At 35.5% G+C, this 19,954-nt stretch overlaps 1 protein-coding gene and 1 long non-coding RNA gene across 5 annotated transcripts in view; one reads left to right on the top strand and one right to left on the bottom strand.

Annotated features, from left to right (window-relative positions):
* The first annotated feature begins 908 nt into the window (after nt 1-908).
* The window catches only part of LOC116423173, a 31,729-nt gene continuing 12,683 nt past the window's right edge, over nt 909-19,954 (top strand). Inside the window, exon 1 of the long non-coding RNA XR_004233664.1 lies at nt 909-1,057. This is a non-coding gene — a long non-coding RNA (uncharacterized LOC116423173). The remainder of the gene's footprint in view (nt 1,058-19,954) is intronic.
* GHR (growth hormone receptor) overlaps nt 15,152-19,954 on the bottom strand; it is a 299,645-nt gene continuing 294,842 nt past the window's right edge. For all 4 annotated transcript variants that reach the window (XM_003759913.4, XM_031964598.1, XM_031964606.1 and 1 more), the window contains one exon: nt 15,152-18,313. In XM_003759913.4, the coding sequence (XP_003759961.3) occupies nt 17,345-18,313 (969 nt within the window). In that variant the 3' untranslated portion in view covers nt 15,152-17,344. The remainder of the gene's footprint in view (nt 18,314-19,954) is intronic.

Below are 19,954 nucleotides of genomic sequence, written 5' to 3'. Positions count from 1 at the left end.
CAGTCAAGATGACTGGCAATGGCCCAGGATGCAGTGGGAAACCTTGGCCCTTTTAAATTAAGGTCTTTCCCAGACCTCAGTTTGCCTGAGGTAACACCCATTCAAGGTCATATAGTTAATGACAGACAGGTGGCAATAGAACCTCCCAGAAATGCAGATTTCTGACCCAATGCTTTCCCTCCTATATCAAGAACCTACAACACCTTGTTCTTCCAGAATGCCTATTGTCCTGGGACTATGTACATGTACATTTGAGAGAGGGGAAAGGAAAAGAGAGGTAATGCATTACAGATGTTGCTAATAGATCTTGAAGATAATTGGGGTATATATAATATTAGCAGATTTCTTGTTGACATGCATTCTCAGATGGATTGTAGTGGAGGCATGTAATTCATGGCACTTTTAGGTAATTTGATCTGGGGCAACTTTTTAGTTTATGTGCATGCTAGTCATGACAAAATTATATATATATATATGTTATATACACATATAGAATATACATATTAAAATTCAGGCTCTTCTCATTGAGCAAGTAACTTTTATGAATGCTAAATAATTGTTTCTTAATGATTAAAAAGTGTAGAGGAAAAAGGAGGAGCTTGGAACAAAAGGATCTCTTCTCTACTCTTTCCATTCTGAGATTATCTCTAATATGACTAATGGGTCCACTTGGCCTTTATTAAATAGGGCAAGATTAGCTTTACAATTCAATTCAAATCAGTTCACCAAGTATTTGTTAAATTCTGAATATTTGTCAGTCATTAGCTTGGTAGGCTTTGGAAACAAAAAAACTACTTTAGCATCTCTGAAGGGTCTCTTCTTTCCCCCAACCCCTTGGGACTGCATAGAAGGCAGGAAATGGAATGTTTGGGAAAGGTGGGTGGTCACTATGGCAACAAGACATTGTCATTAATGGTCCAAAGTCAGGAGAGGGAGTGGAACATTCATGCCACTTGGTGGAGGCATAATCCCCAGAAGTCAGCAACTAGAGGCAATCACCTGATCATCCTTAGCTACAGCTCTTGTTTGGAACTTGGAAAGAATGAAGTCATCTAAGGTAGAACTTCTTAAACTTTTTTCACTTGTGATCCCTTTTTGTCCAAGAAATTTTTATATTCTTTGAGTATATAGGTATATAAAATAAATATACCAACTAAACATTTACTGACAATAAATTATAATTTTATAATCTCTACATTCAATTTTGAGACCACTTATGGGTGAACCATAGTTCAAGAAGCTGGGAATTCTAGAGCACTGAAGAAAGAACAAATAAGTTTATCAGAAATGTAATGCTAAGCAGAGGGGCTGAGGAAGGATCTAGAGCAAAAGTATGAGTTGATACAAAAAGATTGACAATTTGAATAGGTGGTTCAGGATTAAGCTGAAGTTTCAGACACTAGGAAAATGAGATGCTTATGAATTTAACAGAATCCCAGCCAGTTTACCATATTCATCATTTTGAAAGAGCTTGCATATTTTTATACTTGCATATAGGACAAATTCCTTTTTCTAGATTTCTCTCAATGAAATTCATTAAAACAGTACCTTCAAGACTGATTACATTACTTTGGGGAGATACAGCCATAGATAAAATCAATAGCATTTTTAATGTAGTGAAATGAATGCTTACTACCTGGGTTTGAAGCCCAGCTCAGTCACTATATTAACTATATGATCTTGAGCAAGTCACTTGTGTTAAAATTATATCTTGTTCTCATTCCTCTGACCAATCTCCAGTACCCAAACTTCTAGTTTGTAAGTATATTTATAAATAGCTAATATAAAGTAATAATAGCAGGAAATAAGATTGCAAAGGAGAACCTAGAAATCACTTATAGACTGTTCTGGAGATCAAAAAAGCATAATGGTTATTTGTACCCAGTATCATAAATAAACTAAAAGTTACATCCTGGGACTATAAGCTAAACTAGAGGAAACCCTCTAGATCTTGCTGTCAGCCTTTTGGTCCTATGATATGTAAACCTCAGATAAGCACTAGATATTGCAGGAAGGCACAGAACGCCAAATGGTGTTGATAGACTTTGAGATGATGTGAATATTAATGAGTTACTCCCAAGATGGTATGGATAAGTTAGTATGTTCCCTGAAAAACCATATAAAATTAGCCACCATCTCTGAGCATTTTCTTCTTTTCTAAGGGTTTGTGCTGCTTACTCCAATTGATGATTTTGTAAGTGACTCTCTGTGTCTCCCCTTCTACATTTCCCCCATGCTGCCTGCTTTCCTCTATCACCCCATCCCCATTCCCATCCCATCCACCTCTATATTCCCTAATCCTTTTGTCTCTTTTGCTCCTTGTACTTTCTATGTCTTATTAAAGTATGACTGAAGAATTACTTTCTGGTCTTTCCTGATACATTTCCAAAGAACTAGGAAGGCTTGCCCCCTATCCCTGATTCAATCTAGGGGGACCACTTTGTAGTCCCATTTTCCTAGTCCATAAATTAATGAGTAATTTGTCACCTCACTTCTTTTTTGTCTCAGTTTCCTTATTTGTAAAATGAAGGAGTTATGCTAGATGACCTCTAATGTCCCCTCTAGTTCTAAGCCTATAAACCCATGGAAGGAATATTATGCCAAGGTTCCCTTTTAATGGGGTGACCCAGTTCCTCCAATTGTCCTGTTTCCTTATTCTGCCTTAGGTTATAACGGTCCCCTCTTAATGTTTGAGATAAAGGTTTTATAGACATTCCTTAATGTTTAACAAGATAAAGGTTTATTCATTTCAGATGTCATTAGAATATCAGTAATGTCATTGTTCTTATTATTCCATAAAACCCCATACTCTGGGCTAGACTCTTTGAGATGATAGTCTAGCCCTGGGATCTACATGGATCCATTGGTCCCAGTATTTCTCTCTATTTAATAAATTATTGAATTGGTCTCTAGTCTCTGTCTTGCTCAGTTTCTTTGGCATTACAGGAAAGGGAGTCTTGTGGGGAAAATATTTTTGAATTATAACTAAAATAACATCAGATGTGCTTGAAAACATGAAATATGTAACTGAGTGTGGTAAACTAACCCTGCACAATTACTGAGGGAGTTTGAGAGTATGTTGATATTGTGGCATGACTATGAATCCTTGCTTGTATTTCTGGCAAAAACATGTGGTCTTTTGGATCCACCTTCAGATCCCTCATCTCAGGAGAAGCACAAATAAGACAAGTGATTGACTCATCAACCGGGGATGGATGGGCTCAATAGCTGAGGGCAAAGAAAAGGTATTGATCTTTTGACCCTTGGGTCTCTCTGACAGCCCAGCTCTCCTAGAGTTGTGGAGATAGAGGTCAGCCCTCTTGGGAATACCTGTTTGGTATTTAGCTCTGAAGAGCTTCCATGAAGTAAGAATGTGGGGATCATGACTCAGATTATCCTAAAATCAGTGAACACAGGGTGTGAAGGCTGAAGCCCAGTGGAGAGGTAGTTATTTTGCCAAAGGCAAAAGTGGACAAATACATATATACACACATATATATTCCATGTGTAAAAACATGCAAGTACTAGAAAGATGATGTTTGGCAAATTTTCTTGGACTCACAACTTTCAAAGGAGATGGAGGAGTCTTTTAGTACCTGCTGTCAAATTATAATACAAATTAGTAATTATTTAAAATTATTTGATACTGGTTGAAATATATAAATATACAACATACAGAAATATACATAGTGTTCAATAAACCTCCAAACCCCAGCTACTATGGTAAGGACTCATCATATGACAAAAATTTGTAAGGAATTAGAAAGTAATTTGGCAGAAATTGAATATATACTAACATCTCACAGTACATACCAATAAAAACTTCAAATTGATAATGACTTAGACTTAGGAGATGACATCAAAAACAAATTAGAGAAACAAGGAAGAGATCATTTTTCAGTTCTATAAGGGAAAAGCATGTGACTAAAAATGGTAAAGAGAATCACAGGGAAAAATGAATTATGCTGTTTATATAAAATTGAAGGCTTTATATATATTTAATGTGGTTAAAATTAGAAGAGAGATGGGTAAATGAAAAAAAATCTTTACTGAAAATTTTTGTGATAATTATCTCATGTCCAGGATATCTAAGGAATTGGTTCAAATTTCAGTGAGTCTGTCAATAAACATTTATAAAGTACCCATTATATGCTGGACATTGTGCTAAAGACAGGCAAAAAACATTCTCAACGAGCTCACAAATCTAATGGGGCAAGACAGCACACAAAAGGAAGCTGAAAAGTGGGAGTGAGAGAAGTATCCTGAAGAGGAGTCATTCTGGAGAAGTCCAGAGAGTAGTCAGATGGGAAAGAAAAAAGTGGATCACTTGGACACTCTCTTTCTTGTTCTTGGCGGATCTCTTTACCCTCCATTCTAGAGAATGAATGATTCAGAGTGATGAAAGGGTTCCAGGTGCAAAAGGTATTTATAAAGTGTGAATTCCAGGGAGTGCTGATGAGATGTGAGATGCTGAGTTGACATAATTTTTGAAGAATGAAGAACTTGTTTGAGGTTCCTGGGGCATGACAGAGAAGTTCAGAGAGGTGCAGGCAAATGGGAAATAAAGAGAACCATTCCCTTTGTTCTAAAGGGAATAAATAAATGATCAAAGGAAAATGAACAATTAGTTTTCAAAAGATGAAATTCAAACTATCAACAATCATATGAAATATATTCCAAATTACTAAGAATTAGAAAAATGAGAATTAAAAACTGTATGAAGTTCTACCTTATATGAGTTTTACCTCATATGCATCAGATTGACAAGGATGATAAGAGGAAAATGTTGGTGAGGTTGCAGGAAATATTGAGTTGTTTCAGTCATGTATTATTCTTTGTGACTTCATTTGGTATTTACTTGGCAAAGGTACCAGAGTAGTTTGCCATTTCCTTCTCCAACTCATTTTCTAGATGAAGAACTGAATCAAACAATTAAGTGACCTGTTCATGGTCACACAACTAGTATCTGAAGCCAGATTTGAACTTAGGAAGACAATTCTTCCTGACTCCAGGCCTGACACTCTATTAATTGTGCCACCTAGCTGCCATTGTGAAAAAATGAGCACTAAATGCATTATTTGTGGAACTGTGAATTGATCCACATATTCTGGAAAGCATTTGGAGTTATATTCAAAAAATTACTTAATTTTGTCTACCCTTTTCTAAACTTTATCATTTTTAGGACTATACCTCAAAAACTATCAAAGAAAGAAGAACCATATGTACAAATATATTTATAACACCTTTCTGTGGTCCTCAAGAATTGGAAACAAAAGGTTATCCACTGATTAGAAAATGACTAGGCAAATTGTGGCATAGGAATGTAATGAGATATTGTGCCATAAGAAATAATGAAATAAATGATTCCTCAGGAAATTGTAAAGACCTTTATAAGCTGGTACAGAGTGAAGTGAAAGAAAAAAAGCAATTTACCATGACAGTAAAATTGTAGACAAAAACTTGCTTGAATGATTTTAGAACTCAGACCAATGGCATGATAAATCATAAGACCAGAGAGTTAGAAAGGAATCCTAGTACCTGCCAGAGAGGTGATGAACTTAAAATTCATGGTCATGACCAAAGATACATTTCTCATTATGAGAATTTGTTTTGCTCAACTATGTATATTTATTTTGAGGTTTTAAAAAATAACTCTTGAGAGAAGGGTGATAGGAAGCTGCTATGGAAACACTTGTAAAAATGAGATTATAAAAACCCTAACACCTTTCTTATTCTAAAAATACAAACTAACTTTATGTAAGGCTAAGAGAGACATGGAAGCCTAAAACGTCAGGGTCCAATTTGGGGTCCCAGCATGGAAGTAACCCTTTAGAAGCATTTGGAGTCAGAAGATTCCAATCAAAAGTCTTTCCCTACCATTCACTATTTCTGGAATTTCAGGCAAGTCATTTAACTTTTCTGAGACTTTAATTCCTCATCTGCAAAATTGAAGGGGTCTTGATTTCTACATTGGAGGCTGGAAAAGCAGATTCCAGTGGGCAAAGAGGGGTAGCTCTTAATGGTGAAATACAGGTCAATGGTTCTTGGTCTTGGTCAATGTCAAAGTCAACATTGGGAAGAAGAAATATAGTCGAGAGAAAGCCAAGGAAAATAGGTGTTCTTCAGTTGTTTTAGTCATGTTTAACTCTTTGTGATCTCATTTGGGGTTTTCTTGGCAACTGCAGTGGTTTGCCATTTCCTTCTTCAGTTCATTTTATAGATGAGAAAACTGAAGCAAATAAAGTTAAGGGACTTGCCCTGGATCACATAACTAGTGAGTGTCTTGAGGCTGGATTTGAACTCTAGAAGATGATTCTTCTTGGCTTAAAGACTGTCACTCTACTGCACCCCACCCTAGCTGCCCTGTAATAGGGCATAATTTATATCCAGTGCTGTGTACTAAGAATACCTGTGAAACATTTATAAATTGTGAATAAATTCCTTACTTCACCTAGTTGTCCCTTAGTGTGAATAACAAATCCCCTGAAATAGTCACATTATTTGAATTCACACATTTCCACTGGACTGAAACCAGTGATCAATATGTTACACAATTACAAATTTGAAAAAGTACAAATTTGAGTACATGTTATCATAAGGACATAGCTATATATCTCTTCTTCTCTACTGGAGGCAGTGTGATGTAGGAACAGAATCACCAGAGACCTGGGTTCTAATGCTACCCTTGACACATAACTAGCTGTGTAATTAAAATCTAAATTCTCTTTGAGCATTAGATACCATAATAGATATATAGAAATGGAAACCAATTGATCAGTGATAGTTCCTACCAAATTTGAAATTAGCCACCTTGTAAGGTAGAATTATTCTTCATTGACTCAATCATAATTAAGGATGGCCAGAAGTCTGTTTTGGTCATACCCTGAGGAGGTTTTTTTTTTTTTTTTTTTTTTTTTTTTTTTAATGAAAATGGAAGCAAGTTAGAATCAGAGAGAAAAATTGAAGATCTGGCTCAGAGAGGAAGGAGTGACACACCAGCAAAATGGAGAAAGAAAATGTTAGGATGAGCAATCACAAAGAAAGGTGATATTGAGAAAGGCTATGTATGATTCCTCTGGGCATCTCAGAGTAGTCAATTAGTCAATAAATAAACTTTAATTAAATGCTTAGTGTGTGTCAGAAACAAAGAAAGGAATAAGGGAGTCACTTCTCTGAAGGAGCTCATTCTAATGAGGAAGATTACTTTCAAACTATTGCTTTACAAGCAAAGTATGTATAAGATAAGCAGGAGATAATCAACAGAGGGAAGACTTTAGAATTAGGGGATAGAAGATTTGGATAAAAACATAGTATTTTCACTCTTTTTGTTGTCTGCTTGCATTTTGTTTTCTTATATTTTTTCCTTTTTGATCTGATTTTTTTTTTTTTTTTTTTTTTTTTTTTTGTGCAGCATGACATTTGTGGAAATATGTATAGAAGAATTGCGCATATATTGGATTACTTGCCCTCTAGGGGAGGGAGTGGGGGAAAGAGAGGAAAAAAAGCAGAACACAAGGTTTTGTAAGGGTGAATGTTGAAAATTATCCACATACACAAACATACACACACACACACACACACACATATATATGTGTGTGTATATATATATTTTTGTTGCTGGGGTTACGTGACTTGCCCAGGGTTACACAGCTAGGAAGTGTTAAGTGCCTGAGACCAGATTTGAACTGAGGTCATCCTGACTTCAGGGCTGGTGTGTCTATCCACTGCACCACTTAGCTGCCTATATATATATATGTGTGTGTGTGTGTGTGTGTGTAATAAGTTTTAATTTTAAAAAAGGAAGGATCTTTATTAGCCACAGAATATAAGGAAAATTGAAATTTATAATAAATTCATTGTGAGAACAATAGTTTAACCACTAAAAAAAAAAAAAAAAAAGATTTGTACAGATACCACCAACCAATCATATCTATCTTTGTTTGTTTGTTTGTTTGCTAGTTATTTTTTTTTTTGTTGTTGTTGAGGTAATTAAGGTTAAGTGACTTGCCCAGGGTCATACAGCTATTAAGTATTAAATGTTCAAGGTCACACTCAGGTTCTCTTGACTCCAGGGCTGGTCCTCTATCCACTATGCCATGTAGCTGCTCCCATATCTATTCTTTCTTTAATTAAAAAAAATATTTCCCCAATTACACATAAAGACAATTGTTTAAACATTTATTTAAAACAATTTTGAGTTCTAAATTTTTTCCTTTTGTCCTTTCTGAGATGGCGAACAATTTATCATAGGTCATACATGTACAATCATGGAAAACATTTCCATATTAAACATTTTCGTACCTAACTTTTCAAGGACTGAAGGGAATTTCAAAAAAGAGGTCTATTTCCCTCCAACTACTCATCCCAATACTCATCTGTTAAAAGAAATTATGATTCACTTTCTTGTTTCCTTACCCAGATGTTTCTAGTTATCTATATTTTGTTTCAACTACAAAGAGACAAAGATCTCTTGATAAATAGAGATAAATATGAAAGTAAATTAAGTCAGAGAGCTAAATCTCTACCTAAAAGTTAGGAATTTTCCTAACTGGGGACTTGAAGCAATTGGGATTGTGTTCCTAATCTTTCGTTTAATATAAAATTCCTAAAGCAGGGTAGGAGGCAACCATGTAGACTCCCGAGTATCATTATATTGCCCTTAAGCTTAAAATGAGCTAATTATTATAAAGGGTGTTACATACATAAAATATTATATATGTAAGGGAAATTATTGAAGCACTTTTCTCTCTGTATGAGAACATTTAAGGTCCCATAAGTACACTGTTTTTGCTAGCACTAAAGTGTGGCTTGAAGTAACTGCTCAGGGTACTATGTCTGAGCATATATCCAGGGAATGCTTGAAGTTCAAGCAGCAGCTTCCCACTGTGCATGCAAGAACAGACTTGGGTATCCCAGCCTCTTCTCAGCCTTTCTCTTTCAGTGCTCTCTGAGTTGCCATATTTATCTGTATATATGTTGTATTGGAGAAAGAAATGCCAAACCCTTCTCTGTATCTTTGTCAAGAAAACCCCATGGATAATACTGATGTGCTATTATGGGTCATAAAGAAAAGACATGACTGAACAATTGAACAGCAACAATATGGATGTTGCATTTCCCAAGTAGTATTAAACTAATTTAATAAATATATATTAAATACTTACTATACAAAAAGTCCTGTTTTAGAATAGTGATATAAAAATAAAAAGGAAACATTATGTTGGGAGAATGTTAGTACCTGGTTAGCAGAAGCTGCTACTTTTCTATTCCCTGTGCTTTGCACATAGTAGTAATATTTAATTGAATTTAATCTAAACATAATATGAATAAAAGTCCTGTGTTGCCACAAAGTGCTATATAATTGTTATTTTTGTTATTTCTTGTTTTGTTAGTGGAAGGCATGAATAAAGAAAAATATGTTGAGTAAATGATGTGAAAATTAGAGAGGTAGCCTTTCCTTTGTTGATTATCTCCAATTTATTTGATATATGTCTTGTTTTTATATTGTAGGTTGAAAGTTACCTCCCCCATGAGAAGGAATACTTCAGAGAAACAATTCCCTTTTGCCTTTCTTTGTTTTTTCAATAAGATGCCTGGTATACACTAAGCACTTAATACATGTTAATTGACTGATTGAATACTCTGAGAGGAATCATGGCCTTTTTCAATATCATCTTTCTCTATGATAGTCTGTCAGTCTGACATTTTCTTTGTCCTTTTTTCTGATGGGCTCCTCTCCTTTTCTGGAGCCAGACCTTCAAATTCTTTCTCTCTGGTTCTAACTTGCTCCCATTTTCATAAAAAAAAATCCACCTTCCCCCCTTTCCCCCACCTCCCCCCAAACCTCCTCAGGATATGACCAAAATCCTTACCCAATCAGAACAGATTCTGGCTATCCTTAATTATGACTGCTTGAATCAATGAAGAATCATTCCCACCATGTGATAAAATTATATGGGAAATAAAAACAAATTTTCTGGGTTTTGCAACTTTGATTAATGTTGATTATATTTACTTTTACCTGTAATAAATTATATACCGAATTAAAAAAATAACAGAAAATAGGCAGCTTTTTATGAAGTGCATATGTATGACATGTAAATGTGTATATAAATAGACAACCCATACAAGGTAGTTTCATTCTCAGGGATTTGTTAAGTAAAGCATGGTTGCAACAACAGTAAAAAAAAAAAATAGTATGGCAACAATGCCTTCAGAGTCATAGAGATGAAGTTCTGTGAAAGCTCAAAGGGGAGAGAGATCACTTTTAATTGGAGACATCCTCTAGAGGAGGTAGTACTTGAACTGATCCTGATCTCCATTAATGTTGAAGTGATTGTTGCATTTAGAAATGTGAAATTGTATGTGCTGTTAAAAGTTTTAGTATTAGAAAGTATTAGTAAAGGCTAAAGGGTATAGAAGTTCAGAGGCATAAATATGATAGAGAAGGAAAAGCACTGGATTATAGAACAAAGTTTCAGATTCTCAAGTTCTGACTTTGTTATTTACTAGTCACAGTTACTTAGTTTCTCTTAGACTCAGTTTTCTCACCTCTAAAATAGGAATGATAGTGCTTATATTAACTATTACATAGAAAGGTTGTGAAGAAAGTGCTTTAGAAAACTTAAAATGCGACATGTCAACTTTAATTATTATTATCATCATCAATAATAGCATCATCACCATAAGACTGAAATCTAGAATGTAGTATCATCTCTTTGCAATAGAAAAAAAATTCTTTTTAAGGTTATTCTTTAATTCATAGAAATGAGCATATTTTCAATCTCTTTCTTTCACAATACAGAGAAATTTTAGATCTAGTTAAAGTGGGCTGCTAAATGGTGCAATTACTAAAGTGCTAGGCCTGGAGTTGGGAAGACTAATTTTCCTGAGTTCAAAATCTAGCCACAGATATTAACCATGTGATCCCGGGCAAGTCACTTCACCCTGTTTGCCTCAGTTTCCTCATCTGTAAAATGAGCTAGAGAAAGAAATGGAAAACCACCCCTATATCTTTGCCAAGAAAACCCCAAATGATATCACAAAGAGTCACATTCAACTGAATTCACCAAAAAAACCTTTCTATCAGAGAAGAGCATTGTAGTGTAGTGTACATGCTCTGGGGACTTGAAGTAAGTAGATCCTTCAAATCTTCCTTCTCAGAAGTCATGTAATTTGTTTGTACCTCAGTTATTTCATCTGTAAATTGGGAATAATAAAAATACCTGTGTTACCTACTTAAGAAGATTGCTATGGATCTCAAATGATTGGCAATAGTACTTGCAAAGCATTTTGCAGACTTGAAAGTGCCCTGTAAATAAATGTTATTATTATTAATGGTTTTTATCAGAGAAGCTATGGTGGAGTTAAGTAAACAGAGCCAGAACAATAAAACATACAGCTACACTACTGTCAACAAAAAGAACACTTAAAGGAAACTGAATATTGTATATAATTTTAACAACCAAGCTTACTTCTGGAAGAGAGTTAAGAAAATACATGTACCTCCCTTCTTTGCAGAAGGCAGGACTGCATATTCCATGAAACATGGTTGATACATTGGTTAATTCTGTTAAATAGTTGTTTTTTCTTTTTCTTTTATAATCTTTCTCACAAGGGATGGATGCCCCAGTATTGGGAACAGGGAGATTTGGTTAGAAATGAATGTGATATAAAAATGAAAATATGGATAAAAATAAGCTAGAATATTTTAAATTACTTAATTTCATTTTTCTATCTTAACAATATCAGTACATTTGACTTTGGCACTTCAGAATCTTTTTTGTACTTTAAAATCTCATTAAATTGAACCATCAAATCTAGATTTCCACTGTCATGGCTTAACTTTAAAATATAAGTGCGATACTCTACATGGCTAAGTCAATCACATTTTCTCATAGTAAACAATGGGAACCACAACAAATCCCAAAATTTTGCCATTTCAATGAATAATAGGTCAGAAATAAGAGCGCTTTGGGATCACTTCACTGAAATCCACTCATAAAACATAGTTGAAAGATGCCCATTGTGGCCAATTGTGCCAAGTATAGCTGTGATCTCTAGTTATATTTAATTTCAAAGTAGCAAAGAATTCAAGTGGCTATTCTACCTGCCTTATTGTTCATATATAACCGATATAATAGCATTTCCTTTTCTTATCTAAGACATCTATAATTTCATTAAGGGTTGGTCTTGCTTATACCTGTCTAATTTTCATCATGGGTGTTAGGGAAGGGAAATAATGAAATAATTTTAGGCGTTTTTATAGAACAAATACACAGCTTCAGTCTTACTTTTTGTGTGCATTTTTTCTTCTTCACAGTTTCCTTCTTACTTTTCTACTTATTTATTGTTTCTGTTCTCCCCTTGTTGAGGGCTGCTAGATGATGCAGTGGAGAGAAGGCTGGGCCTGGAGTCAGAAATACCTGATGCTTAATAGCTGGCTAAGTCACTTATCTCTGTTTGCCTCAGTTTTCTGATTGGTGAAATAAGTTGGAAAAGTGAATAGAAAAATCACTGCAGTTTTTTTTTTTCAAAGAAAACTCCAAACAGGGTCATGAACAATTGACAATTGAAATTGGGATTGAACAACTTCTCCCTTTGTGTCTTTTTCTCTGACATTTTGCATTTGCTTCTCATTTGTAATTTCCCTGTATTCTTTATTTTCTCCCCAGCTTCTTTGGACTTCCTTGACTTCTCTGGATTCAGTGCTTTGAATATTTAAAGTGATCTCTCTGAACTATAGAATCAGAAGATTCAGAAAATATAAATTAGAGAGCTTTTTTTGAGCGTTGTGTTGATCTTTGATATTCTCGATGATAGTTATTCTTTTCTGGGTTTCCATCCAGAACAACTTCCTCAGAAGATTATGTATTTCTAGAAAATATTGATAAAGGATTGTAATTCAGATATATTAAATCAATTTTAAAAAATGTTATCTTATTCTTAATGATACCTTTTATTTTGACATCACATTCATTTATAAATATCCCTTCCTTCCTCAACCACTTAAATCTATATTAAAGATTTAAAAAGAAATTAAAAAAAACCAATTTTACAAAGCTAAGCAATATATCAATCATATCAGAAAAGTATATACACTTCACATCTATACTACAGGTCTCTTAGAAACTGTTACCTGATGTGCTGATGAACTCTAAGCATTCCTGGCCTTGTCACCAATCCTTCCACTATATTCTTAGGATTTTCAGCTCTTCCATTTAGTATTCAGCTGAACTCTCTATCATCTTCAAGCCCAGTTAGAATGTAAGCTTTTTGAGAGCAGGGTCTCTCACTTTTCCTATTTGTATCTCTGGTATTCTACACAGTGATCGTTATTAAGTACTTTTTCATTCATTCATTCATCTACTGTTTCTCGTTTTTTTCAAAGAAAGCTAAACTAATTATGGCAGCTAAATGTAAAAAAAAATTACTCACCATAAGAAATAGAAGAATTCATAGAAACATGAGTAGACTTGTGGGAGCAAATGGAAGAAATGAAAAATGAAGAAAGACCAAAAAATACAAAACAGTTTTAACAATGTAAACAGGAAAAATACATAAATAAAAATGAAACTGAAGGTTGTTTAATTACAGTGACCAAACAAACTTGGCTCTGTGGTCTCAGGAAGAGATCTTGTAGGAGAATGGATGAGGAGGAGAGGGTAAGGGTTGAAAATAGGGAAAAAAAGAGGGAGACTGTTTTAATAGTGGGAGAGGATTATATTGATGAATGGTCCTACAGATGAAGAGATGCTCTGTGAAAGGAGATGGGTATGGTCTGAAAGATTTTGTGAATGAAAAGAGGAATGAGGAATGAGGAATGAGAGAGTTAGAAATTCTGGGAGCAACTAGCATTAGGGGAATGGGAAGGACCCAAGGTAGAGATTTTGAGGCAGTTGGGGAAAGAAGGTAACCAGGGAAGGTTATAGAAGAACAATGGGCTCTCTAATCAGAGAATTAGTCTGGGGGAAGAGTTTTATCATAGGAAAGTATCCTCTCTTCATGAGCTAACATTGTTCTGGGACAGAGGCACAATGGAAAAGGGGAATCTGTAAGGCAAGCTCTATAAGATGAGAGTAGTGAAGGGATGTTTCAGAAGTTTTAATTCTATGAGAAATAGAGGATAGAAATTAAATAGAAATTATGAACTAGATGTTGAGGATCTAGGGTAGACACAGAGAGAGATTGGATAATGAAGTGAATGAGAGAAACTCTTTATGGTAAAGGGATGCAAAAAAAAAAAAAAGGAATTCAGTGAACTGGACTAATTGAAGGGGAAGAGAGGAAAGAACAATCTCTTTGATTTATATAGTACTAAATATGAAAATTAATCATTTTCTTGATATGGGCCTGATTCAGCAATGATCAACGGGCATTTTTCCAATTGTTTGTCATTGCTTCTTTTAAAAAGAGCATTTTGTAATTGTATTTTTTATATATTGTGTGTATCTTGGTAGTATGGCTTCAAGTTATATAACATGTTTTATAGCTATTTTGAAGGATTTTTCACTTTTTATTAGTACTTCTTGTATTTTGTTATTGCTACATTGCAATATTAACATGTGGATTTATTTTTATTCTGATTGGTAGAGAGAATTCTAAACACAATGTGGTACTTTTTATCAGCATGCTGCTTAAGGAGTAAAGTTGGCTTGAGTTTCTTGGGAAAGAAATACATGTATGTTTTCAAGATACTCTTCAAGAGGGAATAAAAGGACTTTGGAAGCTGTAGATATATAGGAAAAACTGGCTATTCAACATGTGGCTGATATTCAACTTTTCTTCCTAGAGACTTGAGAAACCTTCTCCTTGGGGTTTTTCTTGATTTGAGCTAAGATCTCCTCAAACAACTTATTCACTTTCAAGTATTTTCTTTAAGCAGCTGAGCCTTTGTTGGAGTTCTCAAATCGAATTTTATAGGGGGCCGCTGACTTACTCTATCCATGGCCTACTTCTAGTTGGACTAAGATACCGTAGCATAAGCCAACATCTTCTCTCTTCCCTGTACTTATTCTGACCCAAATTGGCCCAAATCCATGATGGCAAACTCTTCTTACAGAATCAGAAATCTGTAGTATATAATCAATCATAATTTTTTCATGTTGGCATTTTATAACAACAACAACAACAAAAAAAACATCTTCAAAGATCCAGGAAAATAAATTTATTAAACTTTGAAGGGAAAAATCCACAGACATAAAGAAGTTAAATATAAACCGAAAGACACAACTATTCATACTGGTGAATAATGGCTTGTATAACCAGTAAAGTACCAAAATAACATTCTGAGCTTGATTGAGGTATTTTTTTTTTTTTTAAAACTATTTTTGGCTATAGAAACTTTGTCAGCCTATTTGAATATAGTAAGAGACTTCTTCCAAAAACATATGTAGATTTAATTGAATTAGTGTTACATTTATGAAATCTTACATGAAACTAAATAATGGAGCTGTTAGAAAACTGCAGTAGCAAGTTAGCAGAAGATCTAATAAACACTTACTACAAAGTCACATGCTGGACTTTCCAAACCCAGTTCCAGCAACTGGCTGCAGTTCTTGCAGGAAAAGAGGGATTGAAAGTCCCTGATGATGTTGTTCATATCTTAAAGATGCCTGTGCTAAATGGGCAAATCCCAGTGATAGAGAAGTTAAAATTAAAAGTTCCATCTGCCTTTCTTTGTGTATTACTGCTGCTTCAAATGAAGTCTATTTTTGTCAGCCAGATAGTATTATCCTTTTTAACAGTGTATTTTTTGGAGAACTCACATATATATATATATATATAGCCTCACATATACTAAGGACATAAGTGTTTATTCAGGGGTGATTATCTGGATTGTGGATTATATAGATTCTCCCTTTCTCCTTTTCTTTCCTATTGCCTATTTTTGCAATTACCTCAACTCTTTATTAACTTTTTTTTGAGGGGATCCTAGAGGAAAAATTAAGGGAGGTAAAGCTTAGATCAGATAATTTTATAACACACAAGGAGCTCTAAAAAAAAAAAAAAGTTTGGCATGGGATAAAGTTACTGATATTGATTTGTGGGATTCTGTATTATCCACAAACAGAATTTATTTATGCTGCTCTTGTCCCTGATTATCCTGAAAGATGGAGGCTATCATTAGGTTATGGGGGAGAATGAAAAAACCCAAAACCAATTTTCCTGAACAACATTGCCATCTGTTCTCTGTTCACTTCATTTCATCTGATTTCAACTTACAAAATGCTTCATGTACCTTGTTCTTCACTTATGAAATGATGGGATAAAAATCAGGTCTTTTATGCAAAAGTATAGATATTCATTTTAGATCCTCCCAAGGGCCCAAAATTGCTCAAGGGGCAACTGCAATATTTAAGTCTGGCAAAGAAATGTCTGTTATAACTTTTACTCCTCTTGATATACCTACTGATGTGGGAATTGGAATATGGTGATGAATGGATTGTTTGCTCTTACTGTTTTGTACAACTTAAATTTTGCCTGAAAAATTAAAAATGTATAAGTACACTGAAAAAAAAAAAAACCCTTATGGTAAGAGGAATATGATTTAATAAAGTAAGTCACTATAATCATTTTAGAATTATCTAAGGATTCTTTTTGGAGGTATAAAAATCACCCTATAAAAAACTAACTTTTTTTTTTTTGTCATTCTATGTAATTTTTGCTTCTTATTTTTGCTGCAATGACCAAAAACTGAAATCAGCTTTGATAAAATTGCAATGAATACATTCTTTAGATGGATCAGCAAAAATCACAGTACACATTGTGTACTGTAATATAACACAGCCGTGCTTTAAGTCTAGACTATTAAAATAATCTTTATCAACTTTAATGTCAAAATAAATGTTTTACTTACCCAAACTACTTCTGCCTTCCTGTTGATATTTTATTTAGTTTTTCCAATTATGATTAAAAAACAACATCAAACAACTCAGTGTATGGTATGATTTGCATGAAATTCTCCTGAACTGCAAAACCACCTGATTTTAGCTTTTTCAAAAAGCATGATTTTTACTATACATTAAAAACATAGTCATTCAATGTTTAGTATCACAAAATCAACACCCACAATAACAAGACAATCACTGCTACTCAATGGTCTTGGCGAGACGATGCTTTAAAATATTTACAATTCACAACAGGAGAGAGTCTGATTAACGCTTGTGTGTGTGTGTGTGTGTGTGTGTGTGTGTGTGTTTAGCACGGTTCGACATTTCGGGGGGAAAAAGCGCTGAAGAACCGCCAAAAAAAAAAAAAAAAAAAATTGTTTTGGTTGAAGCGGACTAGCCCAGGCCGTCTTTACGCCGTTCAATCTCTATGTGCAAGGTAAACGAAAGAAAGGCTAGGGCATGATTTTGTTCAGTTGGTCCGTGCTTACGTAGCCACACGAGGTGAGGAATTCTTTGTCAGGCACGGGCAGCGCGGTGGCGTTGAGCACGAGGCCCTGGGGAGACTGTACTATGTGAATGGAGGTATAGTCCGGCACCGGCATCTCGGGATTGGAAGGGCCTCCCGCGCTTCCGGGACTCACAGCAGTAGTGGTAAGGCTTTCCGTGGTGATGTAAACGTCTTCCTGGCTGAAGCTCGGCTCCGCCCGCGGCTCGGCCTCCGCCCGGGGCGCCGCAGAAACGCACTTTTTCGCCTCGGCCTCGCAGAAGTAGGTGTTGTCCAGGAGGAAGTTCGCCTGGCACCGTGACGCCATTTCCGGGTGCCCGTCGCCCTGCGCTGTCCCTGCCTTGTTTTTCTGTCCGGGTGAAAGAACGACACTTCCGGCGGGAGTAATGTCGCTCACCTGCGCGTAAAAGTCAATGTTGGCCAGCGAACTCTGGTTGCCCGGCTGAGAGTGGCCAGGCGGGCCGGCGGACTCCGTCCCGCCGGCGACGAGCGGCCTCGGTTTGCTGCCCTCGGAGAGGGTGGTGCCGTTGGCCGGGAGGGTCGTCGGGCTGTCGCCCTTAGACGGCCCGTCGCTCTTGTGCTCGAGGAATGAGAGATCCGCTTTCCCCCTCATCCTGTGTGACTGAGTCACGTCTGAAGTCCCGTCGCAAGAGTCACTGGCGCTCAGATCCGTCTCCAGGATGTCGGGCTCGCAACAGCTGGTCCGCCCGGAGTCGTCGTCCTTGGCCCCCAGGTAGTGCAGGGACTTGGGCGGGTCGCTGCGCAGGAGTCTGTCCGTGTCCGATTCTTGGGTCTTTTCCTCGGGGTCTTCCATGTCCAGCTCAATGAACTCCACCCAAGAATCGTCGTTGTAGAACTGGGGCTTGTAGCCGTCGTGGCTCGCCAAGATGGTGTTTACCTCTTCCAACTTTCCCTTCTAAGGAAGGAAGAAAACACAGGGCTGTGAGCAAAGGGGCAGCCTGATGATGCGGTTCCCCAAATGCTGCTTGGCAAGGGAGGAGCAACGACACACCGAGTGAGTTGTGATAGTAGTGGTGAGTGGGAATAAAGACGTGGTAGTGATCATCCTGCGTGTCGTGAAATGCACAATTACATTCAGTATCTAAGGCTTCGTCTGCGAGCAATCCTCCTTTCTGTGAGACATCGTCAACGAGCCTTGTGAGTGGTTATTATATGTGTGTGTGATGTTATCACACATGTAAGTGAGATATATATATATATATACATATATATACACACATACATACACACATGCATATACACACATATATATACACATGTATATACACACACAACATACACACATATACACACATGCACACACATATACACACAACACACACACAACATACACACATGTATACACATGCACACATATATATACACATACATATACACAACATATATACACACACAACATATACACATATATACATACACACATATATACACATACACATATATATATATATACACATATATACATACACACATATACATATATACACATATATACATACACACACATATATACACACACATACAAAACACACATATACACACATATATATGCACACATATACGCACACATATATGCATATATATATACATACACACATATATACACACACACACATATATATATACACATATATATATACACAACATATATACACACACAACATACACATATATACATACACATATATACACACACATATATATATATACACACACATATACGCACACATATATATACACATATATACATACACACATATACACACATACACACATACACACACACATATATATACAAAACACATATACACACATATATACACACACACATATATACAAAACACATATATACACACACATATACATACACACATATACACACATATACACACATATATACACACATATACATACACACATATACACACACACATATATATACAAGACACATATACACATATATATACACACACATATATACAAAACACATATATACACACACATATATATATATACACACATATATACATACACACATATACACACATACACACACATATACACACACATATATATATACACATGTATATACACACACATATATATGTATATATGCACACACACACACATATATACACACAAAACACACATATATACAAAACACATATATACACACATACGCACACACATATACACATATATACACACACATATACACACATACACACATATACACACACACACATATATATATATACAAAACACATATACACATACATATATATACGCACACACATATATACAAAACACATACACACACATATATACACACACATACGCACACACATATACACATATATACATACACACATATACACACATACACACATATACACACACATATATACACACACATATATATACAAAACACATACACACATATACACACATATATATACACACACATATATATACACATATATACACACACATATATATACACACACATATATATACACACCCACCCACACACACA

This window comes from Sarcophilus harrisii, chromosome 1 (assembly GCF_902635505.1).
Source record: "Sarcophilus harrisii chromosome 1, mSarHar1.11, whole genome shotgun sequence".
Taxonomy (NCBI): Eukaryota; Metazoa; Chordata; class Mammalia; order Dasyuromorphia; family Dasyuridae; genus Sarcophilus; species Sarcophilus harrisii.
This window is presented reverse-complemented; position numbering and strand designations above follow the sequence as displayed.